The 19,755-nt window shown below is 39.6% G+C and overlaps 2 protein-coding genes across 6 annotated transcripts in view; one reads left to right on the top strand and one right to left on the bottom strand.

Annotated features, from left to right (window-relative positions):
* The window catches only part of KAT6A (lysine acetyltransferase 6A), a 114,053-nt gene extending 105,844 nt beyond the window's left edge, over positions 1-8,209 (bottom strand). For 3 of the 5 annotated variants that reach the window (XM_053901020.1, XM_053901023.1, XM_053901024.1), the window contains exons 1-2: positions 8,090-8,209; positions 4,611-5,527 (exon numbers count right to left, since the gene is read on the bottom strand). In XM_053901020.1, coding sequence (XP_053756995.1) covers positions 4,611-5,210 — 600 coding nt within the window. In that variant the 5' untranslated portion in view covers positions 5,211-5,527; positions 8,090-8,209. The other 2 variants (XM_053901021.1, XM_053901022.1) reach the window with 2 other exon arrangements.
* The window catches only part of AP3M2 (adaptor related protein complex 3 subunit mu 2), a 109,013-nt gene continuing 97,226 nt past the window's right edge, over positions 7,969-19,755 (top strand). The window contains exon 1 of the mRNA XM_019440686.2: positions 7,969-8,174. The gene's annotated coding sequence lies outside the window, so the exon portion shown is untranslated. The remainder of the gene's footprint in view (positions 8,175-19,755) is intronic.

Here is a 19,755-nt window from a genome sequence, read left to right as displayed (position 1 = left end):
GTTAGTAACAAATTTTTATTTTTTATTTCTAGCCAGCTTTTCCTCACAGTCCAATTAGAGTCACCGAAAATTGATGTAGCATCAATCTTACTATAAAGGCCATTTCCAAATAGCTAAATCAAAGCTTTATTATTCTTAACTCAGTGTTTTCAAATATGAAAACATATTTGCATCCCTACATCAAAAATCTAAGTTCCTGTCAAAGTCCCATTTATTCTACAAATTTAAAATGTCAAATTCCACTAAGAAAAATAATTTGGATTCAGTATACTAAGAGTTTACTGTACTGACGTAACTTAGAAGGTTTTAAATGTATCGCTTGATCTTTCTACTCTAAGTTACCTAAATATGGTAATAACTAAACAATAACATTAGTTGACAATACTTTCTCTTCCCTTTCCAATTGTAATGCTTCCGCAAATTATAACTCTGTTCCACAATACTACTCCACAAAATAACATTTCAATGACATGGTTAATTATCATTAAGAGTACAGTTTTCTGGACTAGTAAGAAGGAACATAAGCTAGATTTTTCTGTGTGTAAAATGAACCCAGAAATTTGATATCAAGGTGAAAATTATTCCTGAAAAGGTTCCTTCCAAGACTCACTGTCTAAAGATAATTTTTTTTGGTGTTTATTTATTTTTTTAGAGGGGTGGAGGGGCAGAAAAAGAGGGAAAGAGAAAGAATCCTAAGCAGGGGGACTCGGGGACTCGATCTCATGAACCAACAGTGAGATCATGCCCTGAACCAAAATCAAGAATCAGATGTTTAACCAACTGAGCCACCCAGGTGCCCCTAAAGATAATTTTTTAATTAATTTTTTTTTTTAACATTTATTTATTTTTGAGACAGAGAGAGATAGAGCATGAATGGGGGAGGGGCAGAGAGAGAGGGAGACACAGAATCAGAAGCTGGCTCCAGGCTCTGAGCCATCAGCCCAGAGCCTGACGCGGGGCTCGAACTCACGGACCGCGAGATCGTGACCTGAGCTGAAGTCGGACGCTCAACCGACTGAGCCACCCAGGCGCCCCAAGATAATTTTTTAAATAGACCATCACAACCTCAAATAATACAGCCCCACCCAAGAAACATCTCATTATTTCTGAGATTCACAATGCTTAATTGATATGACAAAAAAGAATGTATAAACTAAAAGCTGTATTTCATAAACTAAAAAATAATTCCAAAAATATTTATTTCACATCTCTCTACCTTAATCCTCAACAAGACCTAAATCCTAAATTCATTGTTCACGGTAGGCATCTAAATGTTTGTTATATGAATAAATGAAATAAATGAACAAATTATCTTACAGTAAAATCTTTCAAAAGCAAATAAATTTTCAAAAAGCAAATTGTTATTTAAGCCAGTGTCACACTATCACTCTCACCTATATGCCACAATTCAAGGGAAAGCAACATTTGGTCCAAAATGAAAGCACTCTACTTACAACCATGCAACAAATCCCAAAGTGCAAATTAGAAAATTTCAGTGATAAATAAAATGAAAATTAATAAGCACAGAAATTATCTTTAAGAGAAATAAAATGTCATGTAAACAAAATTATTTTTTTATAGATCTCAGGCACACAAAACTAGATTTTTCATAATCTTTGGTTTCTGATACATTCTTATCACTGATTCAAAGTCAGTTTTAGAATTCATTCTATGATAGAAAGAGAAAAAAAGGACACAAACCAAGAAGGGGTAGGAGGTAGAAGGACATATGGCCTTTCATAATTAGAGAATGTGCTATGGAATTAACACCAAAAATATTCACAACTGTGTACCTGAGTGCAGTGTCAGGCACTGTATGTAACAACTCCCAAGAGGCAGGAGGTAGCTAAAGCTGTTACAAAGACTGGAGCCAGACTGCCCAAGTTCAAATCCCAGCTTTGCCACTTAATATCTCTGCGACTTAGAGAAATTAGTAAACCTCTTTTATGCCTCAGTTTCTTCACTTGTAACATAACAGTACCTACTTCATGGATATGTATGAGAATTAAATGAGTTAATAGATGTATAGCTTTAAAGTAATGTGTGGCACATAGTAAACACATCAAGTTAAATACACTTACCATAAACTACCACAACCCTAAAGCTAGCTCAGAAATTTCCCTTACAACATAGATTAAACTTTTAGATCATAGTATCCCATGGATTTTCCTATTTATCAGTGTGAAAACACACTTAAGTTCAAGTGTGTTCACAAAAACTCTTAAAAAAAAAAAGAACTACTTCTACACAGCTGATCCCACAAAAAGCAGCAAACACTACTCAGTTGCTGAAAATCTAACATACAATTCTACGGTTCCTTCCAAAGGCTGGTATCTCCAAGCAATAAAAGTTAAACATTGATACAGAAAAAAATAAAGAGGAACTTGAGATAATGCCAATTCAGTTCCAGAGTGCCTGGCCCACAATAGGTACTCACTCAATAACCATTTGCTGAATTAATTAAGGCCTAAATGTGAAAGTACTTCTGGCCTATCTTTTCCTTTCTCCATCACTGTCAAATACACTCTGTATAATTTTTTTGAGAATATCTAGGTTCATAACAGCAAACCAATCAATTTTTAAAAGAGAAAGGAAAGTACGTAAAATACAATAAAAAGAACAAACATATAATCTGTTCAGAGGAGTAATTCCTCACCATATTATGATTTTGAATGTGAGCTTTTCTTATCTTTGGGGGAAGTCACTCAGGAAATTCACTACTTAAAATAAAACTATTTAAAAATATATAGCAGATCTCATCAACTCTAACTCCATAGATATCATAAAATTAGTTTTTAATTCAGACCCATACACATATATAGAAGTCTATTCAACAAAACTCAAAATACATTCTTAAATGTATACTCCAAATTTAGTTACTTCAGTTAACAACACTATATATTACAGTTATGTAACCTAAAAGATATTTCTAACTAAAGTCAACCAACAAATCTCTACTGGATTAAGCTTTTTTTTTTTTTTTTTTAAATATAGAGGTCTCAGCCCAACTGCAAAATAAGATGGTTCTCAAGGTCCCCTTTCAAAAGTAAAATCCCAGGGTGACAAAACTTACATTTGTCCCATAGTGCACTATACTGGCTACCTTTTAAAAATACATACACAATTGATACTTTATATATGCCTAATATTTTCAAAAATTAAAATATCTAATTCAAGCAAGGGAAATTATAGTAAAAGCAAGCACCCAGGTGTTCTGGCAAAAAATTTATAATACCTAATTCACTGATATAACACTGAATTCATTCTAAACTATAAATTGTTTCCCGTTTCCATGCAGTTAACCTGTAAATCATTTGGTAACAATTTTTGGAATCAACCATTACATTTCACTTAACTTCAGCCATATGTGATCAGAAACAGCTCTTACAGTAAGAGTTCTTACAGCACTGGACTACAGAGTAAAGCATTTCAGTTATTTGTCCACCTTGAAATTTTAATACCACACTTTTAAATAAAATGCTCAAATGACACACAACCATTCTAACAGAATAATTTCAAGAGTAATAATGGTTAAGATAATGTTTCCATTTCAAAGTTCACAGGGAAAATTGAACCTTAAAATAGATCTCTAAAACTTCATCAAAGAAAAATACTGTTATTTTTCGTTGCTATTTAAACAAAAATCTATAGCTGGGTTACTAACTGCAATAAATTTAGACTGAACCTCAAGTATTTTTAAACACATTCAGTGTTAACTTTACAATCTTCTCATCCTAGCTTCCATGATCTTAGGCAAAATAAAGATTATTTTACTATTGTATACTAAAATGTGCATTAAGTACTACCACTCTCCCCACAACTACAATTCAGAACACTTGAAATAAATTCACAGCTAAGACACTAGGTCAATGTAAAAAACTGCTACTGACAAAATTCTCTTCATCTCCTAATATCTATTGAAAGGCCAAAATTTGCTGTTTCTTAGCATACTTTTTTAACTGCACAAAATAACAGCATAAAACACAGCACATTACCACTGTGTACCAAAACTCCCACAGAACTTTAGGAATATAGGATACTTTTTCCTGACCCATGTAGTTACACCACTCATAAATAACACTTAGGACTTCATCATATGCAAAGAATACATGACAAAAAGTTAGAATACGACAAAAATAAGAATTGATAAATTTGCTTAGCTACAACTACGGATGAGTCAGGAGACTCAGTCTCACTCCTTCCTAATGGTAATGTGCAAGAAAAAAGAAAAAAAGGAAAAAGGTTCTTAGAGTCACCTGCTTGTTTCAAATCCAAGCCTCGAACATTTAGGAGTGCTCATCAACTTCCAGCAGTAAGATATTCTAAGAACTTATAACAGCCTTAAAGTTGAATGCTACTTTTAAACTCTAAATCTGTTCTTTTCGGTACATCAATACACTCTGAATGTCAGGTGTCAAATATTTCAAAGTATCAGGGCAACTGGTATCTACTGAATTCCAACAACTTACCAATAAAAAACCAAAGATGATCATTCCCTAAGTCCCCAAACGCAAAACTTGAACATAACTTCTACATACTTCCTAGAAACATGACTTTGTAGCATGCTATATCTTCAGCTCTATGAACACTGATGCGTATACCACTCTTACCTTATCCTTTTCATGTGGAAGGAGTGACACTGGAGGTAAAGAGGAAAGAGACTCACAACTCTCTTTCCCATCCACACTGGTTGCTTTAGTGTTGAGCCGATAAAGAGGTCCATCTTTAAGGAGTCTGCCGTGGCCAACGGCTCGTTTAATAGCCAATCGTAACTGCTGGTGAAAGCCAGAGGCAGCGCTGCCTCCAAATAATGCAGACACATCCTTCTGACCTTTCAAAAAACGTTCAATGCTTTTCAAAGTTGAGCCACTGGACTCTGCCAAGCCCTCAACTGCCCGCTTGATCAGTTTATTCCAATCTACGTTTTGTTTATTATCCAATTTTCCATGGTTTCGGGGTTTAGGAAGTGCTATTCGCCCAGGATTATCAGGATCTTTATAGGAATTGAGTCCTTTATTTGAGACTTTTAAAATTGTTCCATCTTTAACACTCAACTCCAATTGTTCTAAAACAGTTTTACGATCCAAGCCATGGGATGAAGACACTGCATTGCATATCCTTTCTTCTGAAGGACGCTGTTTTTGCTTCTTCACTTTTTTGATGGCCTCCAAAATCCACTCCGTATACAGCGGGTTAGCGAGTTTTACCATGGTGAAGGATTCTGTATATCCATAGAGTCGTTATCCCTTATCCTGATGCTGAGTAAGTTTTATACCATGGAAAACAACATTCTCGGAAGCTGGGAACCAGTTAACCATAGCATACAAGTTTTCTGGCCTGAGTCCTTCCTCCTTGCACAAAACAGAGTGCCTCCTCACTTTTACTTTAGAAACCAAAACAACCTGTTATTTGAAATGTCTTCAAATTTCCCAATAAATTTCTCAATAGCACCACACATGGGTCTCTTCATGAACTTGTAAGAACTCAAGAACATCTCATTCCCAGCAGAAAAATGTGCATCTTATGCCTGAAAAACAATTAAAACAAGATCAGTTTCCTATCAAGTCCCACTTTGTAAATAAGCTATAAATGAAACATCCTAATCTTTAAAAACAATCAAATAGCAAATGTTTATTGAGCACCTGTAGAGTTTTAACAAGTTTCTATCAACATTCTGAAACAATTATGTATGTAAGTATGTAAAGGATTGGAATAAAAATGAAAAAAAGATGAATAATTAGGATACAACAGGTATATAAGATGAGATATACTATGAATGACCTTAGGCTACAACTAACCAGAGGGGTGCTGACTATTCTGTACTCCACAATCTCTGCTCACCAGTCTATGAATTCAAACTCTTCCTTGTCATCTTTCCCCAAGAAACTATTCAGCACTTCAACAAGTATCTGGATTAGTAGAAAGAATCCTGCAATGAAAGTAAGAGTGAATCTTTCATCTTTCAAAATTCCAGACATTCAGACTGCATAAAAACAGTCAATAAAATAAGGAAGAAAACCGTTGAGAAAATTTTAACTATTTTATATTAAAAAAATACTATTTACACAGATCAAGTTCATATTTTAAGTAAACACTGCAAATGGAAACAAAAATATTGAAAATCATCAAGTGTCAGAAGTGCTTAAAGAATTTTAAAATAATCCAATTTCATTCAAATTTCAAGAATAACATGCTGATAGCTTCTCCTAAACCAAACTAAAACACTAATATTCAATATAACGGCAGGAATAACAACTGTCAAAATGTTCATAACCGAGCTACAGATACAGCAACTAGAAATGAGAAAGGCCCAGAATCACAGGGTTCAAATGCACACACATGTCAAATGCACAATATTGCCTGTCGGCAGGTCTAAAGAGAAGATCTCATAGATTCAAGATTTCTGTCCTGAAATGAACGTGAAAGAGTAAAACACAAACACATAAATACATTGCCTCTCCAGGATCAAAGTCAATATTCTTCTTTCAGACAAAAGAATCTGGCAGATACAGATCTTTTTAAAAATCACCAAAATAACGAATTCTGAAACCAATTAACTTCTTTGCTTCCAAAAATAAATGTAACTTACGTGATTTTTAGGACGTCTGCTCTTATTCTGAGAAGCATTTACATTACACCCTAAAAAATTATATGAAAAATGGCTCCCGCAGCAATTATTCTTAAAATTAATATTAAAACCAAAAGCAAAACAGATATTAGAAAAGCTACAGTGCTATAAACTCTGATAGGAACGAAAAAGGCTGAAGTAAACACTCAAACTTGAGCCAAGATTTATTTTTAAATTAGCTGGCTAAAAAGAAGCCCCCTGAGAGAGCTATGCTTCATTCTGGTGAGAGTCTCCAGAGGATAGAAATCATAGTATTATTACTCCAAGAACGTTCATTACGTAGGCATTAACGCTAAACTGAAGGAGAAGCTACAATCTGAGTTTAAGAAGCCGAGAACGTCCTAATTGATTATGCTCGCAGGTGAAAGAATGAATGACAGCTACTCATTGTCTCTCAGGCCAGGGTTTTCGGTCTTCAGACAGTAAAGAGCCTGCAGACTTGAACTTTAACTCTCTGAAAGTACACCAGCGGCTAGAGAAAAACTACTCCTTGCTTCCGACAGTCCTTCCCCGGTCTGGATTCCCCACCCCCAAACACATCTTCGCGCTCTCTTTTTAAAGAGCGAGAAACTTTAAAAACTTCAAACTGCACAACCCTGCAGCTTGCCAACGGGTAGCTTCGCCGTACCCATCAGATGGAAACAGAACCCAAAGACTAAGTTAACAATGAAATCACGTGAAAGAGTTAAGAGCAATGTATCTCCCATTCCCGGTTCCTCCAAATCCTAAGCCCCACAGAGGCCGATTCAAAGGAGGCGTTTGGGGCACGCAGGCTGCCCAAGAAGCCTGACAGGTCCGGCAGCTCCCGTCCAAACCGGCCGAAGGTTGACAGGCAGCCGCCGCTTCCCCTCCCAGCGCAGGGGCTGACAGCCCGACAGACACAACACCACACGTGCTGCCTCCTCCGCACCACAACACCCGCCAGCCTGTCACCCCCACTTGCAGCCTCAGCCCCGCTCGGATCTCCGCGCACCCGGCCGGAGCCGGAGAGCGAGCACCCGGGAGCGCGGGCAGCAGGGGCCGCGCCCGGCCTGGGGCAGCGAGCGGCCGGGCGCAGGTGGGGCCGGGGCGGTGGGCGCGCCCCCGAGGGAGAGCGGGCTCGCCGGCACAGCCCAGCCCGAGGCTCCGCGGCCTGGGCCGCTCTCCGCCCGCCCACCCGCCGGCTCCCCGGGGCTGGGCCCGGCCGGCGGGCGGGCGGCGGGGGCGTTGGGCCCGCGAGCGCCGGGCCGGCGGGCGGCGCGCGGGCCGCAAGGCGGGGGGAGCCGGGCGCCGGCCGGGCGCGAGGGGGCGGCCTCGGCGCCCCAGCCCGAGGCCTGGCGCAGAGCAGCGGGAGGCGGCGCAGGCCGCGGCGGGGCCTGCAGCGGCCCGCCGACCCCGCGAGGCGGCGGAGCCGGCTCCGGAGCGGCTCGGCCTCGGGCTCGACGGGCAGGGGCAGTCGCCGGTGGCTCCTCGGCTACTTACCGGGGGAGAAGAGAGCCGGGATCCCGGAGCCCCGGGCCGGACCGCGGAGATGCCCCAAACTGACACGGCCGCCATCTTGGAGACAGTGAGCTCCGGCCGGGGGGAGGGGAGGCGAGGCGGCGGAACAGCCGCGGGGGGAGGGGAAGCGTCGCGAGGGAACGGCTGCCTGGGGGAGGGAGCGGTAACAGCCTGGGAGGGAGGCGTGGGGGAAGGAGAAGGGGGAGCACGAGAGGGGGGCGGGCGAGGAGCGGGAAGAGCTGCGCCGAGAGCCGGGAAAGGCCGGAGGGCGGGGCGGGACAGGAGGGAAGAGCCGGCCGGGCAGGTCACGTGGGGCCGGTACAAAAGGCCAAAGCCAAAGTGGGAGGAGGACCTGATGGGGCTGGAGGCCAAGAACTGGGGGTTCCTTCTTGTCTTTCTCACGCGGTTAGGTCAGGCAGATAGCGGGAAAAGGAAATGGTGTATCCCCATTACACAGCTGGGGAAACTGAGGGCAGGCGCATGGGTGGGGTGGCTTCAGTATGGCACGGAAATCCGGTAGCCAGACTATCTGAACTCCTGATGATGTCTGTTTACAGTTAGCAGATCCTCCCTCCCCACTTCTGTGCTCACACCCCACTTCCACAGTAACTCTCCCGGAACCCGAGGTCAAGAGCTGGGGGAGCAGGGAGGGGACAAAGAGCGGGGAGGAAGTTGCCTCCCTTTATCATTCCCTTTTGGCTCCCATCGCACCCCACACATGTCACCCTACTGTAGGAAAAAGAGTAGGTGCAATGAGGAGGGAGGAGAGGGTGGAAACTTAGACACCCGTGTGAAGCCCTTTCACCACAATGACTTCATCCTCCCCACATCCGAGAGGCTTGTTGGACCTTACCAAGTCGTTTTTAAAAGAAACAGCAAAGACTCAGGTCCAGTGACTTACACAAGGTCACACAGCTCTTTTGTGGCACACATCTGAGTTTCAAGGCTTGATCTCTTTTGTTCCAGTGCTTGTCTTCTTCTACCCATTCCTTATGCAGAATTTCTCTTTTCCAAATTGAAAGCTGAACCACGAACTGGCACCTTTCATGGCCTGTCTTCTGGTGGTATGTACGTTTCTTTGTCTTATCTCTCATCTAGTAAACTCCTTGAGGCAGAGATTGAGTCATATGTTGTTGTTTTTTTTTTTTTTTTTCTGCAGTAAATGACAAAAAGACATACTAAATGCTTAATAATTCTTAGTGGAAGTGTATTCCTGCTACTGGACTTTTAACTGCTGTGTACCCCTCTGTATAAACTGTCCTCCCCATACCTCATGTTATCTCAGCGTTCCCTTGTAAAACCACCCTCTCACTCACTGCCTTAGTTTTAATGTGTATCTCCTTTCTGAACTCTTATAGTATTCACCATTTGCCCTATTCCTTTGGCACTTGATACATTGCTCTTGCGTACATTTAATGACTCTATTCCCAAACATATGCTCTTCTGCGATGCCTCTTTGCATCTCCAGCAGCATAGTCTTGTACAAGCAGTACAGACTAAAAAAAAAAAAAAAAAAAAAAAAAAAAAAAAAATTAGAGGCGCCTGGGTGGCTCAGTTAAGCCTCCAACTCTTGATTTTGGCTCCGGTCATGATCTCACGTTCCTGGGATGGGGCTCTGCACTGACACCACGGAAACTGCTTGGGATTCTATTCTCTCTCTCTCTCTCTTCCTCCCTACCCCGCACTCACTAGCTGTCTCAAAATAAATACACATTTAAAAAAATGTTGCTAGTGAATGAAAATTTTTTCAGCCACTAAAAAAAGATGGAATTTTTACCCCCAACACAAGCCCTGCCTTGTTTATTCCTGGACCTCTACTTTCCTTTCTCTATAGCTTTTCTCCATTCCAATCCTTAGCCTTATTGTTCTACACTACAGACTGTCTAGATCATTCAGTAATAACATAACATATATCTTCAGATGATAGCCCAGCCAACTCAATATCCAGTACCGACACTGATAACTAAGTGTGGTGTGGTGAGATTTACTGAATCACCATTCATCACTTATATCCAAGCCATATCCCCAAATGAGGAGAGAAATTTGGGGACACAAGATAATCTATAGAAAGGATATTTTCCATCTTGGATGAATCAGACAGATGTACTCTCAGGTAAAATGGGAGCCATTGTAAAGGAAATACATCCAGGAAAAAAAAAAAAAAAAGTAGTGTTGGGTGGAGGGGAAAAATGAGTTCTTCATTTGAAACTTGTATGTGGTCTTCACAAGAAAAACAATACAGAGATGAGTTGTGTTTGCTTTGGACAATTTGAAAGAAAACTAACTCATAGCCAATCCTGTGAAAAGACCAAACTGGAGTTTAGGCACACAGTAGCAAAAATTTAAAACTATTTGCAACAACAAAACACAGTTTAGCATTTCAAAAAGCTTCCATAGAGAATCTTTGCTTTTACATTTGCATAATGTAATGGTGCATTCAGGTCTTCTCAAAATAAAAGTTTTGCAACAAATATTAAAGTCCTCATCTTTTGCATGTTAAACAACAACCCCAGACTTGAAAGGACAGTTTGTCTCTTTTGCTTTTTTTTTTTTTAACATTTACTTATTTTTGAAAGAGAGAGAGACAGAGCACTAGTGGGGAAAGGGCAGAGAGAAGGAGACACAGATTCCAAAGCAGGCTCCAGCCTCTGAACTGTCCTACGGAGCCTGACACGGGGCTCGAACCCATGAACCGTGAGATCATGACCTGAGCTTAAGTCAGATGCTTAACTGACTGTGCCACCCAAGTGCCCCCAGTTTTTCTTGGTTAAACTTTATGCAGAATTCAGCCTTGTGGCATTGGCAGCTGAAAGTTACTTACCTCTTCCACATTTTGCTCTGGGAGTTCTGACTTTTCAGTTGTATTTGTTAACTACATTTTACGCAGAGTTAAGCCAAACCTAAAATTGGAGAGCTGTTCTATCCTTGTTTCAACAGGAAAAGCTTTAGTCCATTTATATTTAATATAATTACTGCTGTATTTGGATTTATACATGCCATCTTACTAGGTATTTCCTTTTGCCCACTTATTTACATTCCTTATTCTGTTCTTTCTTGCCTTCTTTTGAATTAAAATATTTTCAATATGCCATTAATCTCCTCTATTAACTTCTTAATTACACATTCTCCTATTTTTTTAAATAACTATTTTTTTTAATCTTTATTTATTTTGGCAGGGGAGGGCAGGGGCAGGGAGAGAGGGAGACAGAGGATCCAGGGCAGGCTCTGCACTGACAGCAGAGAGCCTGATGCAGGGCTCGAACTCACAAACTGTTACATCATGACCTGAGCTGAAGTAGGACATTTAACAGACTGAGTCACCCAGATGTCCCTTAATTACACATTCTCTTAGAAGTCTTACATTACAACATGCCTGTTTTACTTATTACACTATATTATAAATGACTACTTTTACCACTTCCCCAAGAATGCTAAAACCTTAGAATACTGTGCTCCCACTTACCCCTTCCTCTTTTTTGTTTATTGTTGTTATGGATTTTAATTGCACATATATTTTAAGCCATGCAAGATTTTATAATCAGTGTTCTGTACAGTCAGTACTCATTATGCTTACCTACACATTTACCCATTATTTACACCTTGTTCCAATATGCATTTATGTGCTTCTGAATGGAATTTTTGCCTTGTGTTTGAATAATTCTTGTGTTCAGAGCAGGTCTGCTGGTGACAAGTTCTCTCCATTTTTGTTTGCCTACAAACTTCATTTTATCCTTAATATATTTACTGAGTATAGTAATTCTAGTTTAGCATTCTGATTTAGCAAGTTTTTCCCCCCAGCACTTTGAAGATGTCCTCTGGTTTTCATCATTCCTTTGTCACTCCTTTGAAAAATAACATCTTTTGGGGTGCCTGAGTGGCTCCTTGGTTAAGCATCAGACTTTGGTTCAGGTCATGATCTCACAGTCACAACACTGAGCCCTGCATTGGGTGAGCTCCAGCCCCACTTCAGGTAAACCCCACTTCTCTCTCTCTGTCTCTCCCTCCCTCTGTCTCCCTCTCTGTCCCCTGTGGGATTCTCTCTCTCTCTGCCCCTCCCTCACTTGCACCCTCTTTTTCTCTCAAAAAGAAAGAAAGAAAGAAAGAAAGAAAGAAAGAAAGAAAGAAAGAAAGAAATGTCTTTTTTCCTCTAGCTCCTTTTAGTATTTTTTTTTCTTCAGTTTTCAACAGTTTTCCTGTGATATGTCTAGATGTGGTTTTCTTTGTATGTATCTCACTTGGGTTCTTGAGTGGGATGAGTACCTCTCATGGCATTCCTTGAATCTATGGCATAATATCTTTTACCTGTTTTGGAAAATTCTTGGTCACTATCTTCCTATCTCTCTTTTCCTTTTAGGATTTCAGTTATACATATGTCAGAATTTTTCACTCTTTACCATCTGTATTGCCTCTCATCTTTTTTGCCTCTTTTTGCATGAGTCTGTATATGATGTACCTATCTATCTAAATTTTCTCTTCAATCTGTTGAGTTCTTAATATTGGTCATTGTATTTTTAAGTTCTAGAATTTTCATATTTTTTTAAATAAAATCAATGCATTTGGAGAAATTCTCCATTTTTTTATTTATGTTCTCCACTTTTGCCTATACTTTCTTGATATATCAATCCTAGCAATTTTCAACCTCATTCTGATCATTACAATAGCTAGATCTTCTGTGGGTCTATTTCTATTGTATATACTTTCCGTTTGTTTTTGGTCATTTTGTTTTTACTGGCTCTTGGCCTGCCTGGTACTTTTTAATAGAATGCCACACATTAAGTATGAAAAATCACAGAAGCTCTGGATAGTATTACCTTTATTTAGAGAGGGTTCACTCTGTCCCTTACAAAGTAGTTGGAGTGAGACCTGAACACCTTAATCAGAAACTGAACTAACTTGAGGTTGGGTTTTGGCAAGGCTTAGTCCACCTCTGTTTTGCTGCTTTTCCTGTAGCACAACTCTGCAGGTGTTCAACTGAGAGTCCTGTGTGTTCCCTGGGGTCCTTGGCCCCAGTGAACACTCAAGTCTAATCCTTGTTTTCTCAGAACAAAAAACTCCACTCTGCTTTTCAGAGGTTTTCTGCCTGGTAGCTTAGCTTTCTTTCTCATGCATCTTCAGAATTTGGCAAGTCCCCTGTGGGAAACTAGCAGAGTATTAGGCTCGTTCACTCTCTTTTCTCCCTGGGAATCTGGCCCTTCTGGTCTTTAAGTTTTGTATCTCCATCCTTGCTTAATGGCCCAAATCCCTGCCTGTGTCTTTGCCTCCTGGGGCCTTTTTCTTTGCTCTGTTCCAAAACTCAGGTGGTCTGATACCCAGAATTTTCCTGAGGGACAAAGGTGCTAAAGAATATCATATCACCTCTAGGTTTAGATTCCCTTCTTTAAGATTGTGTCCTCTTGAGTCCTGGTTGCCTCAGCTGCTTGCTGATGCCTCCAAATAGATGTTTTATATTGTATCTGCTCACTTAATTATTTTAAGTTGGATCATTATTGGTTGGCTGTAATTACTCCATCATACTCAGAATGAGGAAAAGTTTTAAAAATGAAAAACGTCTGTCCTTCCTTTTAATTAGAAGAATGTCTGAACAAGCCTTTCCTAAAGTATCAAGATACAGTTTCCAACTGTGTGTATATCAGAATCACGTGAGTACTTTTTAATAAGTAAAGACTCCAGGATTCCATACCAGACCTATTGAATCAGAGTTTTTGAGAGTGAGATGAATTTGGCCCTCTATTTTTAAAAACTCTCCAGGTAAGAACTTCTGTTCTAACCATGATTGAATAATGGGGACTGGATTCATCCTCCCCTCAAAAACAACTAGAAAACCTGGCAAAATAAATGAAACAATGGTTTTCAGATATTGGATAACAGACAGCATAAGACAGTGATCACTAAAACATAGAGAAGTAAACAATTGAGCCATATAATTGTTCCAGCCAACTCCTTTGAGAAGGTTTCTAGGCCATAGCACAGAGAGTGGGGACCCAAGAGCTCACAACAGAGCTGAGTTGAGGAGGCTAATATCAGAACTGAGGGAGACCAAGACAGCTAACATTTGCAAGACAGACAAACAGAAAGGAAGAAGATGCATGGATACAGAATTCAGTATCTACAGAGGAGTCCTTTTGATTCTTTGGATGAATACTGATTTGTACCTTTTTGAGGAGAAACTAATTGAGGAAAAGAATCACCAAAAAAGGGTGGTGAATTACCAAAAGAATCACCAAAAAATGTAAAACAATTCCCAGAATACCCATATGGATGGAAAGAGTACCTGTTTCCAAAAGCCAGGATAGAAAAACCTTTAAACATTTATGGCCTTAGGTACAGTCCTCAGGAGGACTTAATATTATCCCTCAGTATGAATTTTTCCTATATTAAGGGCTGGTGGACAGATTTGAAGAAATAATGGCTGTAATATTCCCAAATTGAATAAAAACTATCAACCCACAAATCCAAGGAGTTCAATGAACACCAAACAGAATAAACAAAGTCACAACCACTCCAAGGCATATTTTAGTAAAATTGCTGAAAACCAATGATAAAGAGAAAAATCTTAACAATTGCCAGGGGAAAAAAAAAAAGACATGATATATATAAAGCAACAAAGAATTATACCCGGCTTCTCATTAGAAACTATACAACCAAGAAGAAAATTTTTAAAATATCTTGGGGCACCTGGGTGGCTCAGTCGGTAGAGTATCCGACTTCGGCTCAGGTCATGATCTCGCAGTTCAAGGGTTCAAGCCCCATGTCAGGCTCTGTGCTGACAGCTCAGACCCTGGAGCCTGCTTTAGATTCTGTGTCTTTCTCTCTCTGCCCCTTCCCCACTCATGCTCTGTCTCTCAAAGATGAATAAACATTAAAAAAAAATTTTTTTAATACCTTTAGGTTTCAGAAAGATAAAAAAAAACAAACTATAATTCTTTATTCGGTAAAAATATCTTTCAGAAATGAAGGGAAAAATAGAGATTTTCAGACCAAAAAAACTGCTAATACAGCTTATCACTAGCTGACTTCAACTGCCAGAAATGTTGGAAAATTTTCTTCAGAAAGAAGAGAAAAGGATATATCTTTTATTAGATGGAAATTTGGATTTATGGAAAAGTATTAAGTGTCCTGGAAATGAGAAATGTGTGGATAAGTATATATCTATATATTTTTAAAATTTAAATCTGTTTATAAGATTGATTTTTAAGGCAAATTAATAATAATGTCTGTGGAGTTTAAAACTCATGTAGAAGTGAGGTTGAGATGCAGTTGTCTGGGGAAGTGGTTGCAAGGTTTTACCATGTACATGCAATGGTATACTATTTGAAGGTAGAGTGAGGTAAGACACAGATGCATACTGCTAACTCCAGAGCAACCCCTAAAGTAATAATAATAATAACAATAATAAAAGTAAGATATACGTAATAGGCCAATACTAGAAATAGAGTCACAAAATTACAGAATCTAAAAGATTCTAAGAAAAAAGGAGAAAAGTACAGATAAGACAAATAGAAAACTATAGCAAAATGATAGATTTTAAACTCAACCATATTAGCAGTTATATTAGATATAAATGGTATAAAATATCCAATTAAAAGGTACAGATTATTGGGGCACCTGGCTGGCTCAGTTGGTAAAACATCCAATCTCGGAGTTGTGAGTTTGAGCCACATATTGGGGGCAGAGATTACTTTTAAAAAAAGAAATTTAAAAGGTACAGATTATTAGATTGGATAAAAGCATGAACCAAATATATGATGTCTATAACAAGCAATTTATTTTTAAGTTTAGAGAGAGAACATTAGCAGGGGTGAGAGATAGAGGGAGAGAGAGAATCCTAAGCAAGCTCTATGCAGACAGAGGACATGGAGCTTGATCCCATGACCCTGAGCTAAAATCAAAAGTAAGAGGCACGGGGCGCCTGGGTGGCGCAGTCGGTTAAGCGTCCGACTTCAGCCAGGTCACGATCTCGCGGTCTGTGAGTTCGAGCCCCGCATCAGGCTCTCGGCTGATGGCTCAGAGCCTGGAGCCTGTTTCCGATTCTGTGTCTCCCTCTCTCTCTGCCCCTCCCCCGTTCATGCTCTGTCACTCTCTGTCCCAAAAAAAAAAAAAAAAAAAAATAAGAGGCTCAACCAAATGAGCCACCCAGACGTCCCTGTAAGGAATAAATTTTAAGTAAAAATACACAAGTAGCTTGGATTAAAAGAATGGGGAAAGATATGCAAAGCAAATGCTAGTGAAAAGAATGCTAAAATTGCTACATATAATATTAAAAAAAGGTATATTTTGGAACAGGGAATATTATCAGGAATAAAAAAAGATATTTTAGAATGACAAAAGAGTTCATTCGTCAAGAGGACATTAACAATCTAAACGTACAGTTGACTCCTGAGCAATACTGGGTTTAGGGGTGCCAACCCATGCAAACTCAAAACTCTGTGTATAACTTTTGACTCTCCAAAAACTTAACTACTAACAGCCTGACTGGAAGCCTTACTAACAACATGAACAGTCATGAACACTCAAACAACACATATTTTGTATGTTATATGTATTATATACTGTATTCTTTTTTTTTAATGTTTATTTTTGAGAGAGCAAGACAGTGCAAATGGGGGAGGGGCAGCGAGAGAAGGAGACACAGAATCTGAAGCAGGCTCCAGTCTCCTGGCTGTCAGCCCAGAGTCCAACACGGGGCTCAAACCCATGAACCATGAGATCATGAGTTGAAGTCAGACAATTAACAGAGTAAGCTACCCAGACACCCTTATATACTGTATTTTTACAATAAACTAAGCTAGGATAGGGTGCCTGAGTGGCTCAGTTGGTTAAGCCTCTGACTTCAGCCCAGGTCATGATCTTGCAGTTTGTGAATTTGAGCCCCACATCAGGCTCTGTGCTGACAGCTCAGAGCCTGGAGCCTGCTTCAGATTCTGTGTCTTCCTCTCTCTCTCTGCCCCTCTCCCACTCACACTCTGTCTTTCTCTCTCTCAAAAATAAATAAAGATAAAAAAATTGTTTTTAAATGTAAAAATAAAGTAAGCCAAGGAAAAGAAAACATTATTGAGAAAATCATAAAGGAGGCACCTGGGTGGCTCAGTCCGTTAATTGTCCAACTCCGGCTTAGGTCATGATCTCACTCACAGTTCTTGAGTTCAAGCCCAACAGCTCAGAGCCTGGAGCCTGCTTCAGATTGTGTCTCCCTCTCTCTCTGCCCCTCCCCCGCTTGTGCTCTGTCTCTCTCTCTCTCAAAAATAAACATTAAAAAAAAGAAAATCATAAAGAAGAGAAAGTACATTTTAAAATAATTTTTTAATATTTTTATTTTGAGAGAGAGAGAGAGAGAGAGCTCAAGCAGGGGAGAGGCAGAGAGAGAGGGAGAGAGAGAATCCCAAGCAGGCTCCATGCATCAGCGGAGAGTCCAATGTGGGGCTCGAACTCACAAACCATGAGATCATGACCTGAGCTGAAATCATAAGTCAGACACTTAACTGATTGAGCCACCCAGGTACCCTGAGAAGATATATTTATAATACTGTACTGTATTTATTGGTACTGTAAATTTACATCTTCTGATTATGTCTCTCAGTACCTACATCAATATTGTCTTATATGATACAAAACACTGTGGATGTTATACATATTATTAACAGTAGATGTCAAAAATAAAATGATAATGTGAAAAAGAAATTCATATTTATTTACAGGTATAATGATTCATGCATTGATAACAGAAGTAGCAATATGATTGCCATAATCAATACAATATGCCTACTATAATCAATCAATCAATCAATCAATAACAATTGCCTCACAGTACCCTAGCCTATACATTAATGAATGAATTATTATACAATATTTATGGCATATAGTATTACCATCATATTTATAATGCAGTATTGGAAACATTGTTATACTTTTTAAAAACCACTTATTGGTGATGATATGCTGATAGTTTCTTCAACTACGAGAGAGGTGTACTATATAGTGATGTAATTCTTTGAAAGCAAAATTATAAAAAAGAAAACTAGCACATTATTAATTTTATACTAAATATCACCTTGGGCCTATGTGAGGATAGGCTATTCACTCTTCCATACGAGCCTTACACGTGATTTTTTTTTTTATTAAGTAGACTCCTCACTCACTATGGCACTTGAACTCATAACCCTGAGATCAAGACTCACATTTTGTTCCAACTGAGCCAGCCAGAACCCCTGCACCTGATATTTTACACGATGAATACTTAGGTGATGACAGTGATGATAACACAAAAAAGGTCTCTTGCAATTCTCACTGTACAGTTATTAGATTTTCACACAAAGATACACACACATACACAACAGATAGGTTTATTAGCTGTATGGCATGATTATTATTATTTATTTTCTATTAAGTGAAGGTGGATCATCATGAAGGCTTTCATCGTCATCGTCTTTTGTTGGGAGGGCTGAGGAGGAGGAGGAGGAAGAGAAGAGTTTGGTCTTACTGTGTCAGGTGTGGCAGAGGGGGAAGAGGTGGAGGATGCGGAAGGAGGCAGGAGAGAAAGACATGCTCAGTGTACCTTATAGAAATGCATCATAATTTCTGACTGTTTTGCTCTTTTATTTCTCTAAAAAGTTGCTATATGATACCAATCCTTCTTCCACCAATCCTTCTTCCCATAAAAGGGTCCATGTTGTAAACGAAGTCAAAGTAGTCCTAAATAGTCAGAAGGCTTGTGCCAAATTGTCTAATGTCAATTTGTTTTCTGGCACTGCTTGTTCTACCTCTCTTTTCTCATTGTCTGGCACTGGTTCAGAAACACTCATCTCCATCAAATCATCTTTTCTTAATTCCTCTGGGATGGTATCTATTAGCTCTTGAATTTCTCCAAGATCCAGATCTTGAGACACTTCACCCCCCCCCACCCCACCCCACCCCCCATTATTGGCCATATCCACAGTCCTTGATTTCCTTGATTGGCTCTGTTGTAAATCCTGTGAAGTTATGCAGAGCATCTGGACTCAGTCAGTTTTCTCCAGCAGGAACTTAACTGTTTCAGGCTTAATGGCTTTCACAGCTTTTTCTATAACAGCAATGGCATCTTCAGTCATATAATCCTTTCAGACTTCCATGATGTTCTCTCTGTCAAAGTTCTCTTCCATAACATTAACAATCCTTTTCACAGAGTACCGTGCCTTAATGGTCCTTATGCCCCCCAATCTAGAGACTGAATTAGAGATGTTCTGTTTTGGAGCAAGTAGACCACTTCTATACCTTTGGCATTGAATTCATGAGGTTCTGAGTGGGCAGGGGCATTGTCCAATAGCAAAAGAACCTTAAAAGGCAGTCTCTACTGGCAAAGTACTTTCCAACTTCAGGGACAAAGCATCAATGGAACCAATCAAGAAAAGGGATTCTTATTGTCCCAGACTTCTTGTTGTACAACCAAAAGATTGGCAGCTGGTATTTATCTTTGCTCTCCAAGGCTTAGGGTTTGACATTTTTAGCCAAACCTCTTTCTGAAATATCAAACCATCCTTTGCTGGCATTAAATTCCCCAGCTTTAGATCCTTCACCTTCCTTTTGCTTTGAGTTGTCATATAATAACTTCAGTTTTTCCCCAAACCTATTAGAGTCTGTGGGTATGCCTTATAGCAATTCAGTACCCACATAAA

This window comes from Panthera pardus, unplaced genomic scaffold (genome assembly GCF_024362965.1).
Source record: "Panthera pardus isolate Hobbes unplaced genomic scaffold, ASM2436296v1 HiC_scaffold_13, whole genome shotgun sequence".
NCBI classification, from domain to species: Eukaryota; Metazoa; Chordata; class Mammalia; order Carnivora; family Felidae; genus Panthera; species Panthera pardus.
This window is presented reverse-complemented; position numbering and strand designations above follow the sequence as displayed.